The 23,292-nt window shown below is 40.3% G+C and overlaps 1 protein-coding gene across 6 annotated transcripts in view; it reads right to left on the reverse strand.

Annotated features, from left to right (window-relative positions):
- CSMD3 (CUB and Sushi multiple domains 3) overlaps positions 1-23,292 on the reverse strand; it is a 1,342,864-nt gene that overhangs the window by 209,135 nt on the left and 1,110,437 nt on the right. For all 6 annotated transcript variants that reach the window (XM_056522623.1, XM_056522621.1, XM_056522626.1 and 3 more), the window contains 2 exons: positions 6,899-6,979; positions 5,340-5,453 (listed from right to left, as the gene is read on the reverse strand). In XM_056522623.1, the coding sequence (XP_056378598.1) occupies positions 5,340-5,453; positions 6,899-6,979 (195 nt within the window). The remainder of the gene's footprint in view (positions 1-5,339; positions 5,454-6,898; positions 6,980-23,292) is intronic.

Below are 23,292 nucleotides of genomic sequence, written 5' to 3' on the forward strand. Positions count from 1 at the left end.
TCAGGCTCTTCCATCGTGGTCACCAACAGTCAAAGCCTTATTCCAATAAGTATACTTGTGATGCAAAATAAAAACAAAAAAATGCCCCCCTCTACATGTTTTGGTGACTCATCACCGTCTTCAGGAAGAAAACAAGAGGCACATGAGGCTGTGACTAATACGGATCTAAAAGATATCTAAATAAAAAATGTAAGCACGCTTGCACTAATATAGGCAATTACAATTCTCTTTGCACATTTTGGAGAATGATGAATGGCATGAAATATTTCACCTTAGTTTAAGTCGAATATAAATTACAGTGTCACAGGTCAGTGAACTAAAACAACTTTGTCAGGTTTTCAAACTTTTTAGCTGCTTGCCTGAAGTGGTCACAAAGTAATATGAGAATGAGCAATACATTATAGTTGGCATGTGTCCTCCAAGCTACGGAAACAGTCATGTTTCTAAATTATGTCATGAGGTTCTAAATTATGGAATATAGGGATATTCTACATCCTGAAAAGGATAAAAGAAATGTATTTAAAGGTGTTTTAGGTAAATGCCAGGCACCAAGTCAACTCACTAGGTCAATCGCATTTCAAAGGATACAGTCCCATGAACCATACGAAACTATTCTCAGATTTGGTGGGCAATGGGCTTATACATTTTGCTGATATAAATTACTAGCAGGTTTGTGCAGTTTTTGGGCTCTGCTGATGGGGTCCTACCATCAGATTCCCTCCAGTGCACACTGGAGGTAAACTATACTGGATGCCGGACATATGTGAACCCAGCCTTACACTTCCTTACATTTAATTTTTTTAAAGGTCCTTTGGTTTAATATAATGTTTTCAGTGAAATATCTAATATCTTAGGGTAGATTCACATCTGTAGCACACACATCCAATTGTGGTATACTACCAACAGATGTACCAAAACAAGACCAATTTGGCTCAATGCTGCATACATTTTTGTGGTATTACTTGTGTTGTGCATTTGTATTTCAATGTTTCTGTTTTTGTTTGTTAAAATGTAAACTGTAAAAAAAAAAAAAAAAAAAAATGTATACCACACCATATCACATCATTCTACAAAAAAAATTCACTAATGTACTTCTATTGAAAAAAATAAATAAAAAAAAACATATACTACATCATACAATTTTTATCTGGTATAGAAAGATAGTGCATGTATAACTTATTTTCCCACAAAATTGTACATAACTGTACAGGGGACAGAACCAGGCCCAAATTAACATACTTTTTGCAACTTTTACACAATGATCTAGGGGTATACCACAGCGTACTTTTAGGTACCATTTAGATTTATCGTGTATTGCCGTGGTATATATGTGAATGAGCCCTTAGAGTATTTATAAATAAATAAAAATAAATGTATAAATGCAGAAATAGATTGTTCAGCTCCCTAACTAGGTTCCAAGGCCATCAATACCATAGAGACAGATCTGGTGGCTGCTCTGGTGACTTGGGATATGGGGGCCGCATCCTGGTTGATCCCATTCCTTTTGCTGCTATTTATAAAAACCTGTCCAGAGGGAAAGTTGCTGAGTTGCCCATAGCAACCAATCAGATCGCTTCATTATTTTCTCAGAGTCCTTTTAAAAAATGAAAGAAGTAATCTGATTGGTTGCTTCGAGCAACACAGCAACTTTTTCTCTGGACAGGTTTTGATGAATCTTCCCCAAACTGTGCAGGACTCCTTCTCAGGGAACTGCATCGTGATTTCAATAAAGAGAAGGACGTATTGATCTAAGAGTAATAGCAATGGATCTATCTCGGGGGGGGGGGGGGGGGGGGACAAAATCAGATTTCACAATAGGATGCTGTTACTATAACCTCTGTATTATTATTAAAAGCTTAATTTCAAATTGTGCATATAGATTTTTTTTTTGTAAAAAAGAAAAAAAAAAAAAAAAAAACTCCCTGACAATTATCAGATAAACAATGTAATGTAATTATTTTTTGTTGCCAACATCACATATTAATCTGCTGCTAATTGACAGCAGAATATTAATGGTCCTGGCAGGAGGCTTCTTGCAAAAATAATACATAACTATAAGGTTTATGTACCAAACAACGAGCGAATCTGAAACTATAGTGTCAGCTGTTCAATCTTAGAAAAGTTATATTAAAATAATATAATAGAAATGAAAACAAATTAAAAAGTTTTCATTTTTTTCTGTAAAATCACAACATTGTAGTGTCATCATTCACATGGCAGAATTTCTGCTTGCTGAATTCCTCCTCAAATTAAAGCCCATAGACTTCTAAGGGATTCCGCCCTCCCATTCAAACTTCTGAATTTCCGCAATTTCCGAAATTTCAGAAATTCAGAAGTGTGAATGGGAGTAACAATTCCCATAGAAGCCTATGGGCTTTAATTTGAATTCCGCAAACGGAATTCTGCAAGCGGAAATTCTACCATGTGAATAGACCCTTAAACTCAGCAGCGAAGAACATCCTAGTTAATAAAGAGGTACTCCGCCCCTAGACATGTTATCCCCTATCCAAAGGATAGGGGATAAGATGTCTGAGTGCGGGAGTCCCGCCGCTGGGGACCCCGGCGATTTCCCTGCTGCACCCGGCATTCATTTAGAGCTTTGGGTGCGGTGCTGGAGGCTCGTGACGTGACGGTCACGCCATGCTCGTGATGTCACGCCATGCCCCCTAATGAAAGTCTATGGGAGGGGCCATGACACCACTGCCCCATAGACTTGCATTGAGGGGGCATGGCTGTGATTTCACGAGTGGGGCGTGACCGTGACATCACGTGCCCCCGCCCTGCATTGCCAGTCATCCGACACGGAACAAAGTTTGCCAGATGAACCGGATGTCTGGGGTGCCGCAGTCGAGATCGCAGGGGTCCCCAGTGGCGGGACCCCGGGATAAGACATCTCTGCACTCCTTTAAAAAGACTAAAGATAATGTCAAAAGTGGCATATTTGCTGTAAATTTTTAGCACATGACTTCTGTATGGTAAAGCCACAGCAAATATAGAAACAGCCAACCGGATTAGATAAAAGTAAAAAAAATAAAATAAATTTTATATATATATATATATATATATATATATATATATATATATCATCCACATTGCAGAAAAATATCTGAGGCAGAAATGTACCTGCAGTGCAGATTTTAAATCCACACGGTGTGGCAATTGTTGTGTCAAGTTGAAATCAACAATACATCCACCGGTGTTGCAGATTTGCTGCATATATGCTGCAGATCCTCAGCACAATCCACAACTTTAGATATAAAATATAGGGGGAGATTTATCAAATCCTGTGTAGAAGAAGAGTGGTGCAGTTGCAGTAGATTTCCTTGATTTTTGTGTCCATATTTGAGCATGATATATTTCTATGACACTTTTACTCCAAGTCATTAAGTCCTGGTTTTGTCCAGGACTTGCATCTGTAATACACTGACTGAAACTGGCTAAAGGTTATAGTCATATGAGAAAGAAATGCTGCAGAATTTTGTCCACCATGGCTTTTTTTTTTTTTTTTTTTTTTTTTTTAGCTGCAGCAGTTCCAATGCAGCTATTGTTTTTTGGCTACAGCTACTATACAGACATGGGGGAGATGTATCAAAACCTGTGTAGAGGAAGAGTGGTGCAGTTGCCCATAGCAACCAATCAGATAGCTTCTTTCATTTTTGAAGAGACACGTGAAGAATGAAAGACGCAATCTGATTGGTTGCCAAGGACAACTGCACCACTCTTCCTCTACACAAATTTTGATACATCTCCCCATATGTGTCTCCTCCCCATATGTGTCTCAGCCACACTCCCTTTCATCTGTCTTCTAATTTTTCCAACATTTGGTAGGGGATACATGGATGTCAATTTATCTGTAGGATTAAATAAGGCTATTGGCAGTTTGCTACATTCGAATTTTTTGGTATATTGGAACTATTCAAAATTGGTTGTGACGGCAGAAATAGAGTGGGGATATACAAAGCCTAACAATTCATGTAATGGTCTTATGTAAAAGTCATCTGTGTCATCTGTGCTGCATTTATTGAGCGGTGGCGAAAATAAATCAGGGGCATCTGTGACTGCCCATGCAGCAACCTAGAAATCTACTGAAGTAAATTTAGGGTACGTTCACACTGATGGATCCGCAGCGCATTTTACCCTGCGGATCCGCCGACGATGGACCCCTACATTGTGCCTCCATATGCGCCTGCTCATAGCGGCAACCCGACGCTACGATGTGCGAGTCGCTGTGCTCATGCGCAGTTTACTCTCACACGGACGGATTCACAGCGTATTTTACGCTGCAGATCCGCTAACAATGGACCCCTACATTTTGCCTCCATCTGTGCCTGCTCATAGCGGTAATCCGCCACTACGAGCAGGAATGCCGCAATGTGCTAATCACTGCGCGCATGCACAGTATATTTGCACACATTGTGGCTGCTCTTGGCCTGGCTCACTGGTGCAAGTGTCCAGGAGGCCGGATCTTCTAATTAGGTGCCCAATGTTCTCTGTATTTAGAGATCTCCCAGACCCTCCTCTCAGCTGTAATTGACAGCTCTAATCATCCCAAGATTGGACAGTGGTGATGTCACTCAGCAAAGAGAAGAGGCCAGAAATCTGTTGACCTAAGGACTCCTGGGCACTTGCCACTGCAGGACACCAAATCACGTTTTTCTTGCAAGTTGATAACAGCAAGTTGATAACAGATACTTTTTACAAATGTATCATTATTTACATTTACCTGTGAAATTCTTATATCCGTTACTTTGAACGCCAATTTCGTTTTATTTGTCTCTCTCTATTTAGGTCACTTTGGGTATAGGTTTGGTCGGCTTAGTCTTTACTGGCATTTGGCCAGACAAAAGCCTCTCCTATATCTTCTCTATATCCTGTAAGCCCCTACAGAATAAAGGTATCACGTGATTGTACTATTATTATCATTTTTGTTTGTTTGTTTGTTTTGTTCAATGTATTTTAATTTCATGGTGTGGTTCTCTTTTAAACATATCCCATATAGCGCGTGCCCTGCGATTTGTTATGATTTAATTAAACACAAATGTTGCTCTTCTCTGTCAAGTTTTCCTTGGACGTGTCAAAATAATTATTGGGATTTCAAGGTGGCATTTGTTAACAAGTTACAGGAGAACCATATGCTTATCTAAAAAGACATCTGTTTTATTATCCTGTGTGCAGTGTTTTGCAAATAATATTTTACCAACTCATTTATGAAATAGGATCCTAATTGTGGTGCATTCATTTTCTGAGTCACAACATGATGTGCAATTTACCACTGACTCGCATATGTGGGGAAGGTTATAGTCTATTAATTATAGTAGGTAGAGAAATGACATAGGAACCTTGGCATGAAGGAGGCGATCCATCCATCTGAAGCCGTTCACCGAGCTTACAGGTTAGAGTCTCATGGCCGACTAAGGTAAAACCGGGTACGCACTGATACCGAATGATGTCCCCTATAAGAAGAGGGAAAAAAAAACGTTTATGGGGGGAAAAAAACATAAAAATTTAATATAATACCAAACTATTCTCAATGTAATAACATTGAAGAGGAAATGGTGATCTCCCCTGTACCTGTACAAGATGTAATTACACGAACCTGGATTGGAAGATCTGATGAGGGATAATGTCAGTAATTACATCAAAAATGCAAATTACATTTAAGCTCCTAAATTAGATCTTGAGATTAACTAATTCACAGTCTGTGCACGAATTATAAGATCTTAAAAATAAACTTTAAAAAATTTTGGACTGCAAACTTTTGATCTTGAACTTGTCAAACCACATCTAGATACACCATTATCACTATAATTAATTATTGGTGAGATAAGAATTTTGTAGGATGTTGAAGAGGCATGTGTAACAGACGGAAGATTTACCCTATAGACAGCTGTTTTGGGGTTCTTGCCTCTTATCAGTACGGAGCAGGGTGCTGTCTGGCAGAGAGACCTTTGTTTGGGGGTGTGTGGAGTCTTGTAGGCCATGCAAGCGCCAATGGAAAGACAAATGCATAGATAGAAGTATTCCTCCAGATGGAAGGAAATCTAGGTAGAAGCTCTGCTCCAGATGGAAGGAAACTTAGGGCTCTTTTAGATGGGCCTCACAGGTGCAGCAAAATAAGCGCCAATCTTGCGTTTCCACATTGCTAGGATAGGGCAGGCGGGCTACTTGAATGATTACTGGGGCCTCTTAGATTCCTCACTGTTGCCCTCACATCACCGGTTTACACAGGGTCATATGCAGCTAACTTAAAGGAGTTGTGCAGCAACAAGTATTTTATCCCCTATTCACAGCATAGAGGATAAGTGTCTGAACATGGAAGGTTTAATTGCTGGGACCCTTGAACAGGCCCAGAATCTTTGGGGGAAGCATGTGCTGGGGACAGCATGCACTCCGAGTGTTGTACTCTATCCTTCGGATAGGGGATAAGTAACTTTTTGCTGCAAAACACCTTGAAATGGTCATGTAAAAGAAGCAATCAGTTAACAAATGAGCCCAGTTTACATGGGACGATAATCAGGAACAAGTATTCCTTAAAATACCAATTATCCCAATAATTGTCATGTGTGAAAGGGCCTTTACTGTCTGATGTCACCTATTGCTCTGTTTTTCCAAGTTGGGCTTGTATGATCTATAACACTCCATTCACCTTTTGACCAAGACAAAGGTCTCTCTGCTAGCCAGCACCCTGCTCTGTACTGATAAGAGGCAAGAACCCCAAAACAGCTGTCTATAGGGTAAATCTTCTGTTTGTGTTAAGGTGCTATATAAGAATACATTTCCTTTTCTTTTACAAATGTGCCTCAATTAAACTTTTTTTTTTTTTTACTTGTATGTATGGCGGAAGGTAGAACTCTATGTAATGTTTAAAAAACAAAATCATAAAAATTTTTTTTTTTACCTATTTCAAACTCATCATCTTCCGCCAAAATTTCCGAATTCAGAACGGGAGGAGGTGACTGGCAAATTCGCAATTGATAAGCTGTTAAGAAAAAGAACAAAAAAACATAATAAGTTAATATATTAATTTATGCTCTACTTACGAAAAAATTTTACAATTTCTTATTTATACTAAACAATGTGGGTGTTTAAACTGTTAATTATAGATTATTTCAGGTGATTACCAGACAATACTCTTTACATCAAACATAAGAATTTTTGTATAAAAGTTAATATAAATATATATATATATATATATATATATATATATATATATATATATATATATATATTATAGGGTTCAGTGTTTTGCACTATAGCTAAAAAAAAATTAAAAAAATACTCACCTTTAAAGTGGTACTCCGGTGCTCAAGCACTCTGAACATGTTGTTCAGAACGCTCGAAGCCGGGGCTGTGATTGTGACATCACAGTGATGCCCCTCGTTATGTCACGCCATATCCCCTCTATTCATGTCTATGGGAGGGGGCATGTTGGCCAACAAGCCCCCTCACATAGACATAAATCGAGGGGCCGTGACGTGATGTCACAAGTGGCATGGCCGTGATGTCACAACCATTGCTGTTGAGAATGCTGGGTGCAGTTGGAGATCATGTGGGGCCCCATGATCAGACATCTTATCCCCTATCCTTTGGATAAGGGATAAGATGTCTAGCAGCGGAGTACCCTTTTAAACAACTTTACACTACCATACCATACTAAACTCATGTGCATCTCTTCTGGCACATACATTTGCTGAACTGTATATGATCACCAATGGACCAAGGATTGAAGATGATGGTATCATTTAAAAAGTTAAGATGTTTGCAGAGTAGTCAGTTTTTAGACTAACCAGTAAGGCTGGGTTCAAATATATCAGTTGTCCGGCAAAGTTTCCCTCCGGCGTGCACCGTAGGGAAACTGTTGCTAGAACTGATCCCATTCATTTGAATTGGACAGTTCACAATCATCCAGCGTCTCAATTTTGACGCCGGATGGTTGGACATGCCAGAGGGCACCGGACAGGGGAACGCAGCTTGCTGCGTTCCCCTGTCCGTTGCCCAGAAACAATGGACACCGCATGCCATACAACTGATGACAAGTTGTCATCAGTTGTGGCATCAGTTGCGTCGAGATTTAGGCTGAATTCCCCTATGCCGGATGCCGGACATATGTGAACCCAGCCTAACTTAGTGCTGTAGTTTGATAGACAATGACTCAGATTTACTATTATCATCTCGTTTACAAAAATACCAATGTATTAGGGTATTGGGTTCCCATTCTGTTAGATTTACTATTAGCATTCTTGCTGCTTAGTATATTTGGTTGGTTTTCAATATACGACTCTGGCCAAGATTGTCAGGTTTTTAAAATCTCACTAGATTACGGTTTTCTATTTATATTTGATCAGATTAACTAATGCCTGCCTCATGGGTAGTGTATGTGGTTGTTTTTCTCTGTGCCCAGATTTGAATAATTTTGCACCAACATTGGCCAATTTGCTCCATTATGAGACAATATGCACCAAAACCTTAAAGGAAAATCTTAGTAAATATCATCCTTTGCATTCACTTCCTGGCAGTGCAAGAGAGAGGTGGGTGGTATCTGAATTTCGTGATTCTGATGTCTGAGCCAGCGGAGCCTAAAATCGATGGTCCATTTTCCCTATCTACCTTGCATAGTAAATATCATTTGATGTGTGATAAAGAAAGGACTGACAACTTTTTTTTATTTTTTTACCTGCTTTGTCAGATTAAGTGCAAAATCAGGAAAAAAAACAACAACAGAAACACAAAATCTGTAGGGCAAACTCAAAACGAAGAAAAACAAAAAAGAAACGTAATAATGTACTCTAAATTTAAGCCTTTGTGTGTAAATATAAAAAATGACCACATTAAAGTTGCTCGGCTAAGTATAAGCCATGTAAAGAAATATCTGTGGTATAACCCATAAGGGAAACAGATGATAATTTAATTGGGAAAGGTCTGCACTCTGTATTAAAAAAACAAACAAAAAAACAAAATACATCTAGAAAGTATTGGTAAACTTAAAGGGGTACTCCGGTGGAAAACTTTTTTTTTTTTAATCAACTGGTGTCAGAAAGTTAAATAGATTTGTAAATTACTTCTATTTAAAAATCTTAATCCTTCCAGTACCTTCTCTGCTGACATCACGAGCACAGTGCTCTCTGCTGACATCTCTGTCCATTTTAGGAACTGTCCAGAGCAGCATATGTTTGCTATGGGGATTTTCTCCTACTCTGGACAGTTCTTAAAATGGACAGAGATGTCAGCAGAGAGCACTGTGCTCATGATGTCAGCAGAGAGCACTATGTTCCAAAAAGAAAATAATTTCTTCTGTAGTATTCAGCAGCTAATAAGTACAGGAAGGATTAAGATTTTTTAATAGAAGTATTTACAAATCTGTTTAACTTTCTGGAACCAGTTGATTTAAAAAATAAATAAATAAAGTTTTCCACAGGAGTACCCCTTTAAATCTGAAAAGTAGAATTTTACTCTAATTTTATTATTTCCCCTGGTGTTTACCAAAGAAATCACAACTTTTGCTTTAAATTCCGACTTCATCTATCATTTACTATAACATTTTTGTTTCATTTGTGACCTTGGCAACTGAATGGTTCGTATATATGAGACTTTACAATAAAGGGCTTATCCGTGATCCACAAGGATAAGGATAAGTTATTGAATGTTGGATCACCCCTTTGAGGCTTTGTTCACAGTAAATAATGCAGCAAATTTACCAGAAATTTTCAAAATGCCACAATTTTTACAATGATTTTGGAAAATAGCAGTAAATTTGTAGAACTAACTATCACTGTCTATGGGACATGAATAGAGGGTGTGTGGTGTGAGGTCTCGAGGGGCGTGTGCATGATGTCACGTCTCAGGAGCATCTCGGGCACAGAATTCCGGGGGCTGCACAGAGATTGCTGTGGTCGAAGCGGTGGAACCCCTGCGATCAGACATCTTATCCCCTATCCTTTGGATAGGGGATAAGATGTCTATGTCCGGAATTCCCCTTTAAGCCTTGGGCTCCATCACTATCTCCAGTTTTCAAGGCTTTTTTTTACCATAGTCACTTTCCATAAAATTGCAGTCTCCCCAATCTTGCTTTTTTTCCTCCTATAGCTTTTTTCTAAGCTAAAAAATCTGCAGAAAATGTGCGCCGTGTTGCACCAAAACACTGCACGTAATGGCCCCGATTTACTAAGAGTGGAGTGTAGGTTTTTTCTTTGTGGGTTTTAATTCCTCTACAATTTTTTCCACAGTATTTACTAAGGTTTCCCTACTTTTTGAACTTTTTCCTACATTTTGCTTTTTTTTTTTACACATGCTCTGATCTGTAGGGTTTTCCTCAGCTTAAAGGGGTACTCCGGCACTTAGACATCTTATCCCCTGTCCAAAGGATAGAGGATAAGATGCCTGATCGCGGGGGTCCTGCCGCTAGGGACCCCCATGATCTTGCATGCAGCAGCCCAGTTAAAATCAGTCCCCAGAGCATGTTCGCTCCGGGTCTGATTACCGGCGAACATGCTCTAGGGACTGATTTTAACTGGGGTGCTGCGTGCAAGTTCCCCAGCGGCGGGACCCCCGCAATCAGGCATCTTATCCCCCATCCATTGGATAGGGGATAAGATGCCTAAGCGCCAGAGTACTCCTTTAAATCCACCACATTTTCTGTGGAAATCTTAGTAAATATGTTGGTTTTTTGTGAAAATGTCGTGACCACTCCCCCTTTTTCCCAACAACCACGCCCCTTTTTGGGGTTTTATGAGTAAAATGGAGTTTGTCAGTTTTTTTCAATTCTGGCGCAAATTCTGGCTCAAATTCTGTCGCAGACAATTTCTGGTGCAATGCGCCAGAATCTAGCGCACAACCCAACAAATCATTTCAGGTTTACAATAAAAAATCAGGGCCAATATGTTTAGGAAAAATTTATTTTGGATACAAAGCGCAATGGGCACTGTCAAAGACAATATCGACATTTTGAAGAGTCAGGGTCTGAACACATAAATTCCAACTGATCAAAACTTTTGAAATTACTTTATGACTCCATGTTTCATGACAGGTATACTTTAAAGGGGTTCTCCGGTGCTTAGACATCTTATCCCCTATCCAAAGGATAGGGGATAAGATGCCTGATCGCGGGAGTCCGGCCGCTGGGGACCCCCGGGATCTTGCACGTGGCACCCCGTTTGTAATCAGTCACGCTCCGCCCCTCCATGCAAGCCTACGGGAGGGGGCGTGATAGCTGTCATGCCCCCTTCCGTAGGCTTGCAATGAGGGGCGGAGCGTGACATCACACGGGGGCGGAGGCATGACGTCACACGCCGCCGGCCTTGTGGTCGTCGGTAATCAGACCCGGAGCGAACAAGCTCCGGGGACTGATTACAAACGGGGTGCCGTGTGCAAGATCCCGGATAGGGGATAAGATGTTTAAGCACCAGAGTACCCCTTTAATGGAAGACATAGTAAACCTTTGTTTTACTGAGAGTTTCCCTCATAAATAAAATATTAATATCTGTAGAGTTAATAAAACTATTAAAGGGGTTATCCGGCCCCACCTATGCCTCCATCTGCCTCAATATTCCGACCCCTTCTCTCATACGTACCTGGCCAGGAATACTATAGAAAATAATGCTTTACTCTTATATCTTCTATATTTGTCTAGTTTATTTACGTAATGTCATGTAACAACCTCATCTTTCAGTCCTTATATATGCACCTATATCGACCTGTTTTGTGTATTTGGTTAACCTGTTAAGGACGCAGGGCGTATGGATATGCCCGTGGGAATTCCGGTCCCCGACGCTAGCCGGTTGGGGACCGGATCGGGATGCCTGCTGAAATCATTCAGCAGGAACCCCGGCACATCGCCCAGGGGGGTCCTGAGACCCCCCCCATGTTGGCGATCGGAGAAAATCGCATGTCAATTCAGACATGCGATTTTCTCCAATTCCGGGCTGATCGGGTCTCTGGTGACCCGATCACCCGGAAAATAGGGATGATCGGAGTTGTCAGTGACAGCCCCGATCAGCCTAAGGGATAGGAGTGAGGTTGCAGTACTGCGATCTCCTCCTATCCCCTGCTATTAGTCAGAACTGAGTTCTGACCAATGGCAGCGCAGGACAGGGGGTTGCCATGGAAACCCCTGTTCTGCTCACCCCTGGATGTCGAGGGGATCGTGGGAAGAAGATGGAGGCCGTACCTGCAGGAGAAGATGCCTGGGGACCCCGGATCTTCACTGGAGACTGCTGGATACTGTATCAGGTAGGGAAGCGGTGGGGGGGGGGGGGGGGGGGTTGTAATTGAAAGTGAAAGTAAAATGATCTTTACTGTGGCAACCACTAGGAAGGCCAAACTGCAACTCCCAGCATGCCATTACAGCCAAAGGCTGTCTGGGCATGCTGGGAGTTGTAGTTTTGCAACATCTTGAGGGTCACAGTTTTGAGACCAATGTTACAGTGGTGCCCAAATGGTAGGCCTCCAGATGTTGCCAAGCTACAACTCTCAGCATGCCTCGACTGTCCAGGCATGCTGGGAGTTGTAGTTCTGTAACATCTGTCCCTTCAGATTTAGCAATTTTCATGATTTTTTTGAAAATTGTTGCTCTACTTTGAAGTCCTCAAATTTTTTCAAAAAGCAAAAATATGTCCATTTTATGATGCCAACATAAAGTGGACATATTGTATTTGTGAATAAAAATTTAATTTATTGTGAATATCCATTTCCCTTACAAGTAGAGAGCTTCAAAATTAGAAAAATGCTACATTTTCTAAATTTTCATGAAATTTTCATGAATTTTTCTCATCAAAAAAGGATGCAAGTTATGTCGAAAATTTACCACCAAAATAAAGTAGAATATGTCACGAAAAAACAATCTCAGAATCAGAATATTCTGTAAAAGCGTTTTCGCTTTATTAATTTGTAAAGTGACGGTGGTCAGAATTACGAAAAAGGGCTCAGTCCTTAAGGTGTAAAAGGGCTGCGTCCTTAAGGGGTTAACTTTCATTCAATGAAAACAATTTTGAAAAAAAAAAGGGGGGTTATAGGCAGGAGTGTTTTTTTCTGTTTTTGTTTTTTTAACTATGCTCTTATTGTGGTGTATATATATATATATATATATATATATATATATATATATATATATATATATATACTACATAATTTACATAGTTTAAAAAAATAAAAAAAAACATCCTGCCAGATAATCCCTTTAAGGACATGGTAAAGGCTTCACAATGGACAGACTTAGTATTTGTGTTGTTGACTAATGCACAAGATTTACCAGTAGCAAGACTGGATCCCTAATACCAATTTGTTTTATCTTAGAAAAAAATCTTCAAATTGATTATTTGGGTAGTGAACTGAGAAATATGTTGGCATCTGTAATCAATGAATACCTAATTTGGAAGTTGGACACTGCTCACATTAATTTCACAAAGCATTTTATTCATTTGAAAAGAATCCAATTTGTATAATTTTTTGGACATGGTGACCCTTTTAAATAGAACATATGTTTTGTGCAGACACAAATTTCTCATCCAGGGGATGTGAGGTCGCTGAAAATTGTCTACACATTCATTAAAATGTATGAAGCACCAAGACGTGCCAGAAAACGGTTGTAAAAGTGTCAAGATTTCCTAAAAAATAACAACAATCCCATAAGGAAGGATTCTAGGTCTGTACTTCAATAAATGTATCATGGAGAATGAATGTGTAAGTATAGAATGTAACTCATACATACCTAGGGCCCCAGTGGAGAAGATATAGCAGGGCCCTTCTGCTGGCATCTGCTATTTATAATTCTGGTCTCTTCTTATGTGGCAAATGGGCCAGAGTGCCACCTTATAGCTATGCCCATGCCTACTTAGCTCTTGGTATTTATATATTTACAGGTCATATTTGTCTAAATTTCTCATAAAGAAAAAAAAAAAATTATATATATATATATATATATATATATATATATATATATAATCCCAAAATAAAGCAGCACTACTTATCCAGTCCAACCAAAAAATTGGTGCCAGCGTCCCAACGGACTTGATCAGAGTCCATCCAAGATAAGAACCAGATACAGGCGCAGCACTCCAACAAAATAGTGATTTAATATCTCATGTCAGCATTACATATATATGCATACGTATTAGTATCCTTTGTTTATATATTTTGCTTTAGATTTTTATCTCTTTTCCTTTAAGATGTCCATACACCTTGCACCTAAAATTGTCCAGGCCCGCCATTGGCTGACTGTCTTGGAATTCCTTTGTTCTCTCTAATTACAACAATCTCTGTCTCAATGGCTCCAATTTGCTGCTATATTTCCCTTTACAGAGCAACCTTCCATTCTATCTCATAAAGGGTTATCCAGGAGAGATGGGATACAGCCAGTTCTCCCAGACCCTGAAAACTGGCTGCCAGAAGTAAAAGAAGACTCCGTATCCTAGGATCCCTTCAACATCAGTGTACCAATATTTCACCATCACAGAATCCACAGGATTCAGTGGTCCATGTTTGGTGGTCCATGTTTAGTCCTAGCTATCAATCTAGTTAAAGGGGTACTCCGGCGCTAAGACATCTTATCCCCTATCCAAAGCATAGGGGATAAGATGCCTGATCGCAGGAGTCCAGCCACTGGGGACCCCCGTGATCTTGCACGCAGCACCCCTTTAGAATCAGTCCCCGGAGCGTGTTCGCTCCGGGTCTGATTACTGGCGATATTGTGCAGCCATATCATAATATTGATGCCTGTTAATCCTGTTGTTTCGGTCCCCTGATGACTCTCAATATTGTGAGCAATCAAATAAGAGATAAATGTAGTGGGACAGATGGGGCATATAGTGTTGAGCGGCATAGGCCATATTCAAATTTGCTATATTTTGCGAATATATGGATGAATATTCATCATATATTCGCAAAATTCACATGTTCGCAATATTTGCAGCCTTTTTTTACTATGTGCCATAAAATTTGCATAAAATATTCAAATTTGCAATATTTTGCGAATATATGGATGAATATTCATCATATATTCGCAAAATTCGCATGTTCGCAATATTTGCAGCCTTTTTTTACTATGTGCCATAAAATTTGCATGCGCATTCACCTTAAAATTTGCATGCGCATGCGCAATATCGTGTGATTTCAAAGAAGGGAGGGATCAATATGTGCGAAAATTCGCATATGCGAATATTCTCATATGTGAATTTTCGTGCGCCTGCCAGTCTGACATAGTAACTAGTATTGGAAAAAACGCACTAGGGGCATATATTGATGTGTATGATTGTATGTGTATGATTGATAGCAGGAATTATTTGAAATTGTACGGTGGTTTGGAACATTTTGGCCTTATTAGCTTAGATCTACACCCCATCTTCATTGTCGCATCTGCCGGCCTGAGTACTTGATGTGCTGGAGGACCTTTATTATTATGCATTCCAAATAATCATCAACAATCATGTTTTAAATAAAACTGTTATTCAATTTTTCTGTGATAATTTCTGATGTGTTCTATGCTAATCTACCTTATCTCTGCAGTCAGTGATAGAATTTTTATTCTTACACTGTTACAAGTAGGACTTTTTTGTTTTTTCCCACCACCAGCTCTGGCTGCTTTGGAGGTGGATACAGCATAGTTACATGAATAGACTATTATTTCCTTCTTATCGTCTAGGTCGTCAGTTCTTGTTAAGAGATGGGGGAACTGGTTCGGGACATTTAATAACACCCCTTTGGGGTAGGGACACATTTCCATGATGATTTAGATATTCAGAGCATGCAGGGAGTTGAAGTTTTACAACAGTTGGAGATTCACACCTATATAACTATCCTGAAGTGAAACAGTATAATAGTTTATAAAATGCTCAATTCATCTATACATCACACAAGTGCTTTGAACTGCGTGCATCTATTCCAAGTACGTTTTCAACGTTAGCTTTTTGAACAATTATCTCAGTAAATATGCCTACACATACCGGATTTAGAATGTGTCGTTAACAGCGACAGATGGAATAGAGAACAAAGGTTAGTCAACAGTAACCACTGAGCAGAAAACTATAAATCTAATTTAAATAAACAATTTTTTTTATACATATTTCTATTACACTCTGGTAAAAATAATGCAATAAAGTATGCAATACCATATAAGGAGCGATGTCATAAATAGATCTAATTAATTGTCTTGAAATAATCTTTAACCTTTTCAAGAAACATTGTACAGTATACATGAATAGCACAAACAACTATAAGAAACTGTAAGATATCTTATTAGAGAAAAATGGATCCTTCTCCATTAATGAGTTTTTTTTCTTTACCCTACCTCCCGCTCTCATAAACTCTGAAAACCTTGAAAGATGAGACAAACTGACGGCCCACTGAGGGATCAGATTACATACTGCCCATAAAAGTCTATAGATAGAAAAGGGGAAAGTATGAGGCAACTGCAGAGTGTGACAGAGCCATATCATGGCTTCCGAAAGCTCTTGTAAGTCTTATATCTCATCCCTGTTGCTTCTGGGGGTGTGCTATAGAGATAAGGGGAAGCAAGATCATTTTTCTGTGTGTGTGTGTGTGTGTGTGTGTGTGTGTAGTGTATGGGAGACATCATAGCAGCTGGGCACAGACTGGAACTACTCCATGAGGGGTATATAGGGGAACATGTTAACACTAGTCTAAGAGGTGCAGAAATACTGTAGATATAAGAGTTATGAATGGGAACAACAAGTCTGTAAGAGGTGGTCAGGCTAGATGGAGAAGAAAAAAAGAAAGTGTCTACAACAGTGTTTCCCAACCAGTGTTGTAAAACTGTAACTCCCAGCATGCAGCATCATTTTCACACTGTACACTTAATAGGAAAAATTACAGATGTATTTTTATTTTGTGGGTCAATATGATTAAAATGATATCCATGTTTACTTGCTTTTATATTTTTGTGCTGCTTTAAAAAAAATAAAGTAACCCCTTAAAGGGGTACCCTGAGGAAGTTAAGAAAAATAAAAATACCCCAAAGCCACCACAAAACCTGTTCTGTGTCCCCTGTAGTTATCCTTGTGATTGTGTCAGCTTCTGTGGCCCATGTTGTCTCCTGAATATTATTTTTTTTCTTGCTTGCAGCCCAGATTACAAAAAAACAGCAGTCAGTGTGGCTCTGTGTAATGGCTACCAGCCAATTGTTCTTACTATCTGTGTGCATTCTGTGTTGTTGTCAACAGCACACACTGTACACATCTTTTCTTTCAAACTATCCTTCCCCCAGCAATAAATAATGCTATGCTCTGAGTGGCAGCAGTCAGTGATAAGATCTACAGCAGGAAAAGAGCAGTGTTATGTGCTGAGGAGACTGGGCTTCTCTGCCTGCAAGATCCTCACACAGGGTGAGGGGTGAGGGAGGGGAGGTGTGGTTGTGAAGCCAGACATAAATCATGTGGTGTTTGTCTTCCAGGAGGGTGGGGGCTAGTCTTACTGAGGGGTTTGCACAAAGACAAGCAGGATCTCAGAATACATATTTCTCTCACTCCCTGCATGCAAGTGACAGCTGAAAGAGGGAAACTGCTCTATATAGCTAATTAATGATATTTAGATAAATAAAAAGGTTGGTGAGAGGGAAAGGATGGGCTATGGGTTTAGTTCACCGGAGTACCCCAGAACTCTTTTATATTTACATTCACAGACCCATGTAAGGGCTTGTTTATTGTGTAACCAATTTTACTTTGTAATGAAATCCCTAATTTTACCATAAAATTTATGGCACAACCAAAAAAGTTTTATGTGTGTGAGGAAATTCAAAAGGAAACTGAAACGTTGTGCACACTGACAGCAGCTATATTATTTCTTAGATTTGAAAGAAAAAAAAAAAAAAGCTAACACTTTTTTACGGCACTATTTATTTTGTTATTTATTTTAAAGCCTGATTTTATTTTACGGCGGTATATATATATATATATATATATATATATATATATATTTTTTTTTTTTTTTTTTTTTGTTATCATTGTTAGACTGTGTGAGTCCAGCCTTGAATAATATATACTCAAAGCGTCCTTGTATCTTCTGCTCCCACGGCAGCGCCTCAGTGTATGAACCATGTCTTGAAGTTTTATCAGCAATGGTCCTCACACCATCATCATTTGTAAACAGCAGATGTAGTGTTTTTTTGCCCTGGGAATTAGTGGAAACTATTAGCAACTTATCTCTACTGTAAATCCACAGGTGAGACAAGCCGGGCATTGCTAAAAGTTACCATTCTACCAAGGTCAAAATAGGTTATCATCGTGAAGATGTTTCGGTGGGCTTGAATGCTGAACTGAACGTGGAATATTAAATGAAGGACAAGAAGAAAGTGGAGGTGAAATAAAAGGCACCAACACGGTGGGAAGAAAGTATTACACTCCATACTTATATTTATAAACACACTGACAACCAAGTTATGGTATATGTTCATAGTATGTATTAAATACACTGGTGTTACACATATCTTAATTTCATGTTCCCCTTTGAACATAAGTTGTACATAGGTCCACTATATAACTATAAAATAAAGCTAAACAAAACCACTGTTAAACTAGACAGGATATGTTTATTTATGTCATTTTTCTACTGCAAAGTTTTCAAGTTATGACAAAATGTTTTACGTTCCCTATTTGAAGAATCTTAAAGGGGTTATCCTGGAAAAACCTTTTTTTTTAATATATATATTGGCTGGCTCCAGAAAGTTAAACACATTTGTTAATCACTTCTATTAAAAAATCTTAATCCTTTCAGTACTTATGAGCTTCTGAAGTTGAGTTGTTCTTTTCTGTCTAAGTGCTCTCTGATGACACCTGTCTCGGGAACTGCCCAGTTTAGAAGAAGTTTGCTATGGGGATTTGCTTCTAAACTGGGTGGTTCCCGAGACACGTGTCATCAGAGAGCACTTAGACAGAAAAGAACAACTTAACTTCAGAAGCTCATAAGTACTGAAAGGATTAATATTTTTTGATAGAAGTAATTTACAAATCTGTTTAACTTTCTGGAGCCAGTTGATATATATATATATATATATATATATATATATATATATATGTATATATAAAAGAAAAAAAAATTCCTGGATAACCCCTTTAACCCCCTTAAGGACCGAGCCCTTTTTCACCTTAAGGACCGGAGCGTTTTTTGCAATTCTGACCACTGTCACTTTAAACTTTAATAACTCTGGAATGCTTTTAGTTATCATTCTGATTCTGAGATTGTTTTTTCGTGACATATTCTACTTTAACTTAGTGGTAAAATTTTATGGTAACTTGCATCCTTTCTTGGTGAAAAATCACCAAATTTGATGAAAAAAATGAAAATTTTGCATTTTTCAACTTTGAAGCTCTCTGCTTGTAAGGAAAATGGATATTCAAAATATTTTTTTTTTTTGGTTCACATATACAATATGTCTACTTTATGTTTGCATCATAAAATGTATGAGTTTTTACTTTTTGAAGACGCCAGAGGGCTTCAAAGTTCAGCAGCAATTTTGAAATTTTTCACAAAATTTTCAAACTCGCTATTTTTCATGGACCAGTTCACGTTTGAAGTGGATTTGAAGGGCCTTCATATTAGAAATGCCCCATAAAAGACCCCATTATAAAAACTACACCCCCAAAGTATTCAAAATGACAATCAGTAGGTGTATTAACCCTTTAGGTGTTTCACAGGAATAGCAGCAAAGTGAAGGAGAAAATTCAAAATCTTCATTTTTTACACTCGCATGTTCTTGTAGACCGAATTTTTTAATTTTTGCAAGGGGTAAAAAGGAGAAAATTTTTACTTGTATTGAAACCCAATTTCTCTCGAGTAAGCACATACCTCATATGTCTATGTTAATTGTTCAGCGGGCGCAGTAGAGGGCTCAGAAGGGAAGGAGCGTCAAATGGTTTTTGGGGGGCATGTCACCTTTAGGAAGCCCCTATGGTGCCAGGACAGCAAAAAAACACACATGGCATACCATTTTGGAAACTAGACTCCTCAGGGAACTTAACAAGGGGTAAAGTGAACCTTAATACCCCACAGGTGTTTCACAACTTTTGCATATGTAAAAAAAATTTTTTTTCTTTTTACCTAAAATGCTTGGTTTTCCAAAAATTTAACATTTGTAAAAAGTGTAATAGCAGAAAATACCCCCCAAAATTTGAAACCCAATTTCTCCCGATTCAGAAAACACCCCATATGGGGGTGAAAATTGCTCTGCTGACGCACTACAGGTCTCAGAAGAGAAGGAGTCACATTTGGCTTTTTGAAAGCAAATTTTGCTCTGGGGGCATGCCGCATTTAAGAAGCCCCTATGGTGCCAGAACAGCAAAAAAGACAAACACATGGCATACCATTTTGGAAACTAGACCCCTTGGGGAACGTAACAAGGGGTAATGTGAACCTTAATACCCTACAAGTGTTTCACGACTTTTGCATATGTGAACATTTTTTATTTTTTTTTACCTAAAATGCTTGGTTTCCCAAAATTTTTACATTTTTAAAAAGGGTAATAGCAGAAAACACCCCCCAAAATTTGAAGCCCAATTTCTCCCGATTCAGAAAACACCCCATATGGGGGTGAAAAGTGCTCTGCTGGTGCACTACAGGTCTCAGAAGAGAAGGAGTCACATTTGGCTTTTTGAAAGCAAATTTTGCTCTGGGGGCATGCCGCATTTAGGAAGCCCCTATGGTGCCAGGACAGCAAAAAAAAAACACATGGCATACCATTTTGGAAACTAGACCCCTCGGGGAACGTAACAAGGGGTTAAGTGAACCTTGATACCCCACAGGTGTTTCATGACTTTTGTATATGTAAAAAAAAAATTTTTTTTTTACCTAAAATGCTTGGTTTCCCAAAAATTTTACATTTTTAAAAAGGGTAATAGCAGAAAATACCCCACAAAATTTGAAGCCCAATTTCTCCCGAGTACGGCGATACCCCATATGTGGCCCTAAACTGTTGCCTTGAAATACGACAGGGCTCCAAAGTGAGAGTGCCATGCGCATTTGAGGCCTAAATTAGGGATTGCATAGGGGTGGACATAGGGGTATTCTACGCCAGTGATTCCCAAACAGGGGGCATCCAGCTGTTGTAAAACTCCCAGCATGCCTGGACAGTCAGTGGCTATCTGGCAATACTGGGAGTAGTTGTTTTGCAACAGCTGGAGGCTCCGTTCTGGAAACAGTGGCGTACCAGACGTTTTTCATTTTTATTGGGGAGGGGGGCTGTGTAGGGGTATGTGTATATGAAGTGTTTTTTACTTTTTATTTTATTGTGTGTTAGTGTAGTGTAGTGTTTTTAGGGTACAGTCACACGGGCGGGGGTTCACAGTAGTTTCTCGCTGGCAGTTTGAGCTGCGGCAGAAAATTTGACGCAGCTCAAACTTGCAGCCGGATACTTACTGTAATCCTCCGCCCATGTGAGTGTACCCTGTACGTTCACATTGGGGGGGAACATCCAGCTGTTGCAAAACTACAACTCCCAGCATGTACGGTCTATCAGTGCATGCTGGGAGTTGTAGTTTTGCAACCGCTGATGGCTCCGTTTTGGAAACAGTGACGTACCAGACTATTGGGGAGGGGGGCTGTGTAGGGGTATGTGTATATGTAGTGTTTTTTACTTTTTATTTTATTGTGTGTTAGTGTAGTGTAGTGTTTTTAGGGTACAGTCACACGGGCGGGGGGTTCACAGTAGTTTCTCGCTGGCAGTTTGAGCTGCGACAGAAAATTTGCCGCAGCTCAAACTTGCAGCCGGATACTTACTGTAATCCTCCGCCCATGTGAGTGTACCCTGTACGTTCACATTGGGGGGGGGGAGAAACATCCAGCTGTTGCAAAACTACAACTCCAAGCATGTACGCTCTATCAGTGCATGCTGGGAGTTGTAGTTTTGCAACAGCTGGAGACACACAGGTTGTGAAACACCGAGTTTGGTAACAAACTCAGTGTTTTGCAACCAGTGTGCCTTCAGCTGTTGCAAAAGCTACAACCCCCAGCATGTACGGACAGCAGAAGGGCATGCTGGGTCTTGTAGTTATGCAACAGCCGGAGGCATACTACATTGGCTGGGGATGCTGGGGATTGTAGTTATGCAACAGCTGGAGACACACTGGTTTACTACTTAACTCAGTGTGCCTTCAGCTGTTGCAAAACTACAACTCTCAGCAGTCACCGACAGCCAACGGGCATGCTGGGAGTTGTAGTTATGCAACCACCAGATGCACCACTACAACTCCCAGCATGCACTTTAGCTGATTGTGCAAGCTGGGAGTTGTAGTTACACAACAGCTGAAGGTACACTTTTACATAGAAAGAATGTGCCTTCAGCTGTTGCAAAACTACAAGTCCCAGCATGCCCATAAGGGAATGCTGGGAGTTGTGGTGGTCTGCCTCCTGCTGTTGCATAACTACAGCTCCCAGCATGCCCTTGTTGCATGCTGGGAGCTGTTGCTAAGCAACAGCAGGAGGCTGTCACTCACCTCCAACGATCCAGCCGCACAGGTCAGTCCCTCGTCGCCTCCGCCGCCGCCGCTGCTCCTGGGGCCCCGATCCCAACAGGGACGCCGGGGATCTGGGTCCCCAGCACCGGGGGTCGTCTTCCCGCACCCGCTCACGTCCTCCGGAAGAGGGGCGGAGCGGGTGCGGGAGTGACACCCGCAGCAGGCGCCCTGATTGGTCGGCCGGTAATCCGGCCGACGAATCAGGGCGATCGTGAGGTGGCACCAGTGCCACCTCACCCCTGCTGGCTCTGGCTGTTCGGGGCCATCTCTGAAGGCCCCGATCAGCCAGTAATTCCGGGTCATCGGGTCACTGGAGACCCGATTGACCCGGAATCTGCCGCAGATCGCTGGACTGAATTGTCCAGCGATCTGCGGCAATCGCCGACATGGGGGGACATAATGACCCCCCTGGGCGATATGCCGGGATGCCTGCTGAACGATTTCAGCAGGCATCCGGCTCCGGCTCCCCTCCGGCTAGCGGTGGGGGCCGGAAATGCTCAGGGCGTATCCATACGCCCTCGGTCCTTAAGGACTTGGAAACGGGGGCGTATGGATACGCCCTATGTCCTTAAGGGGTTAAGTCAGTGGAGGCAGGTGACCAATATATGACCTTCCTCTATTACCCAGAATGGGGAATAGCCACAAAGAGCATGTCTAAGGGACCTGGGATGTCCATGCATTACGTGGGCAGCCCATTGATTTTGATAAGAATTGTTCAATGCTTACATTTTTTTTTCATATCAACTGACTTCAGAAAGTTAAACAGATTTGTAAATTACTTCTATTAAGAGATCTTAACCCTTCCAGTACTTATCAGCTGCTGTATGCTCCAGAGGAAGTT

This window comes from Hyla sarda, chromosome 5 (assembly GCF_029499605.1).
Source record: "Hyla sarda isolate aHylSar1 chromosome 5, aHylSar1.hap1, whole genome shotgun sequence".
Classification (NCBI taxonomy): Eukaryota; Metazoa; Chordata; class Amphibia; order Anura; family Hylidae; genus Hyla; species Hyla sarda.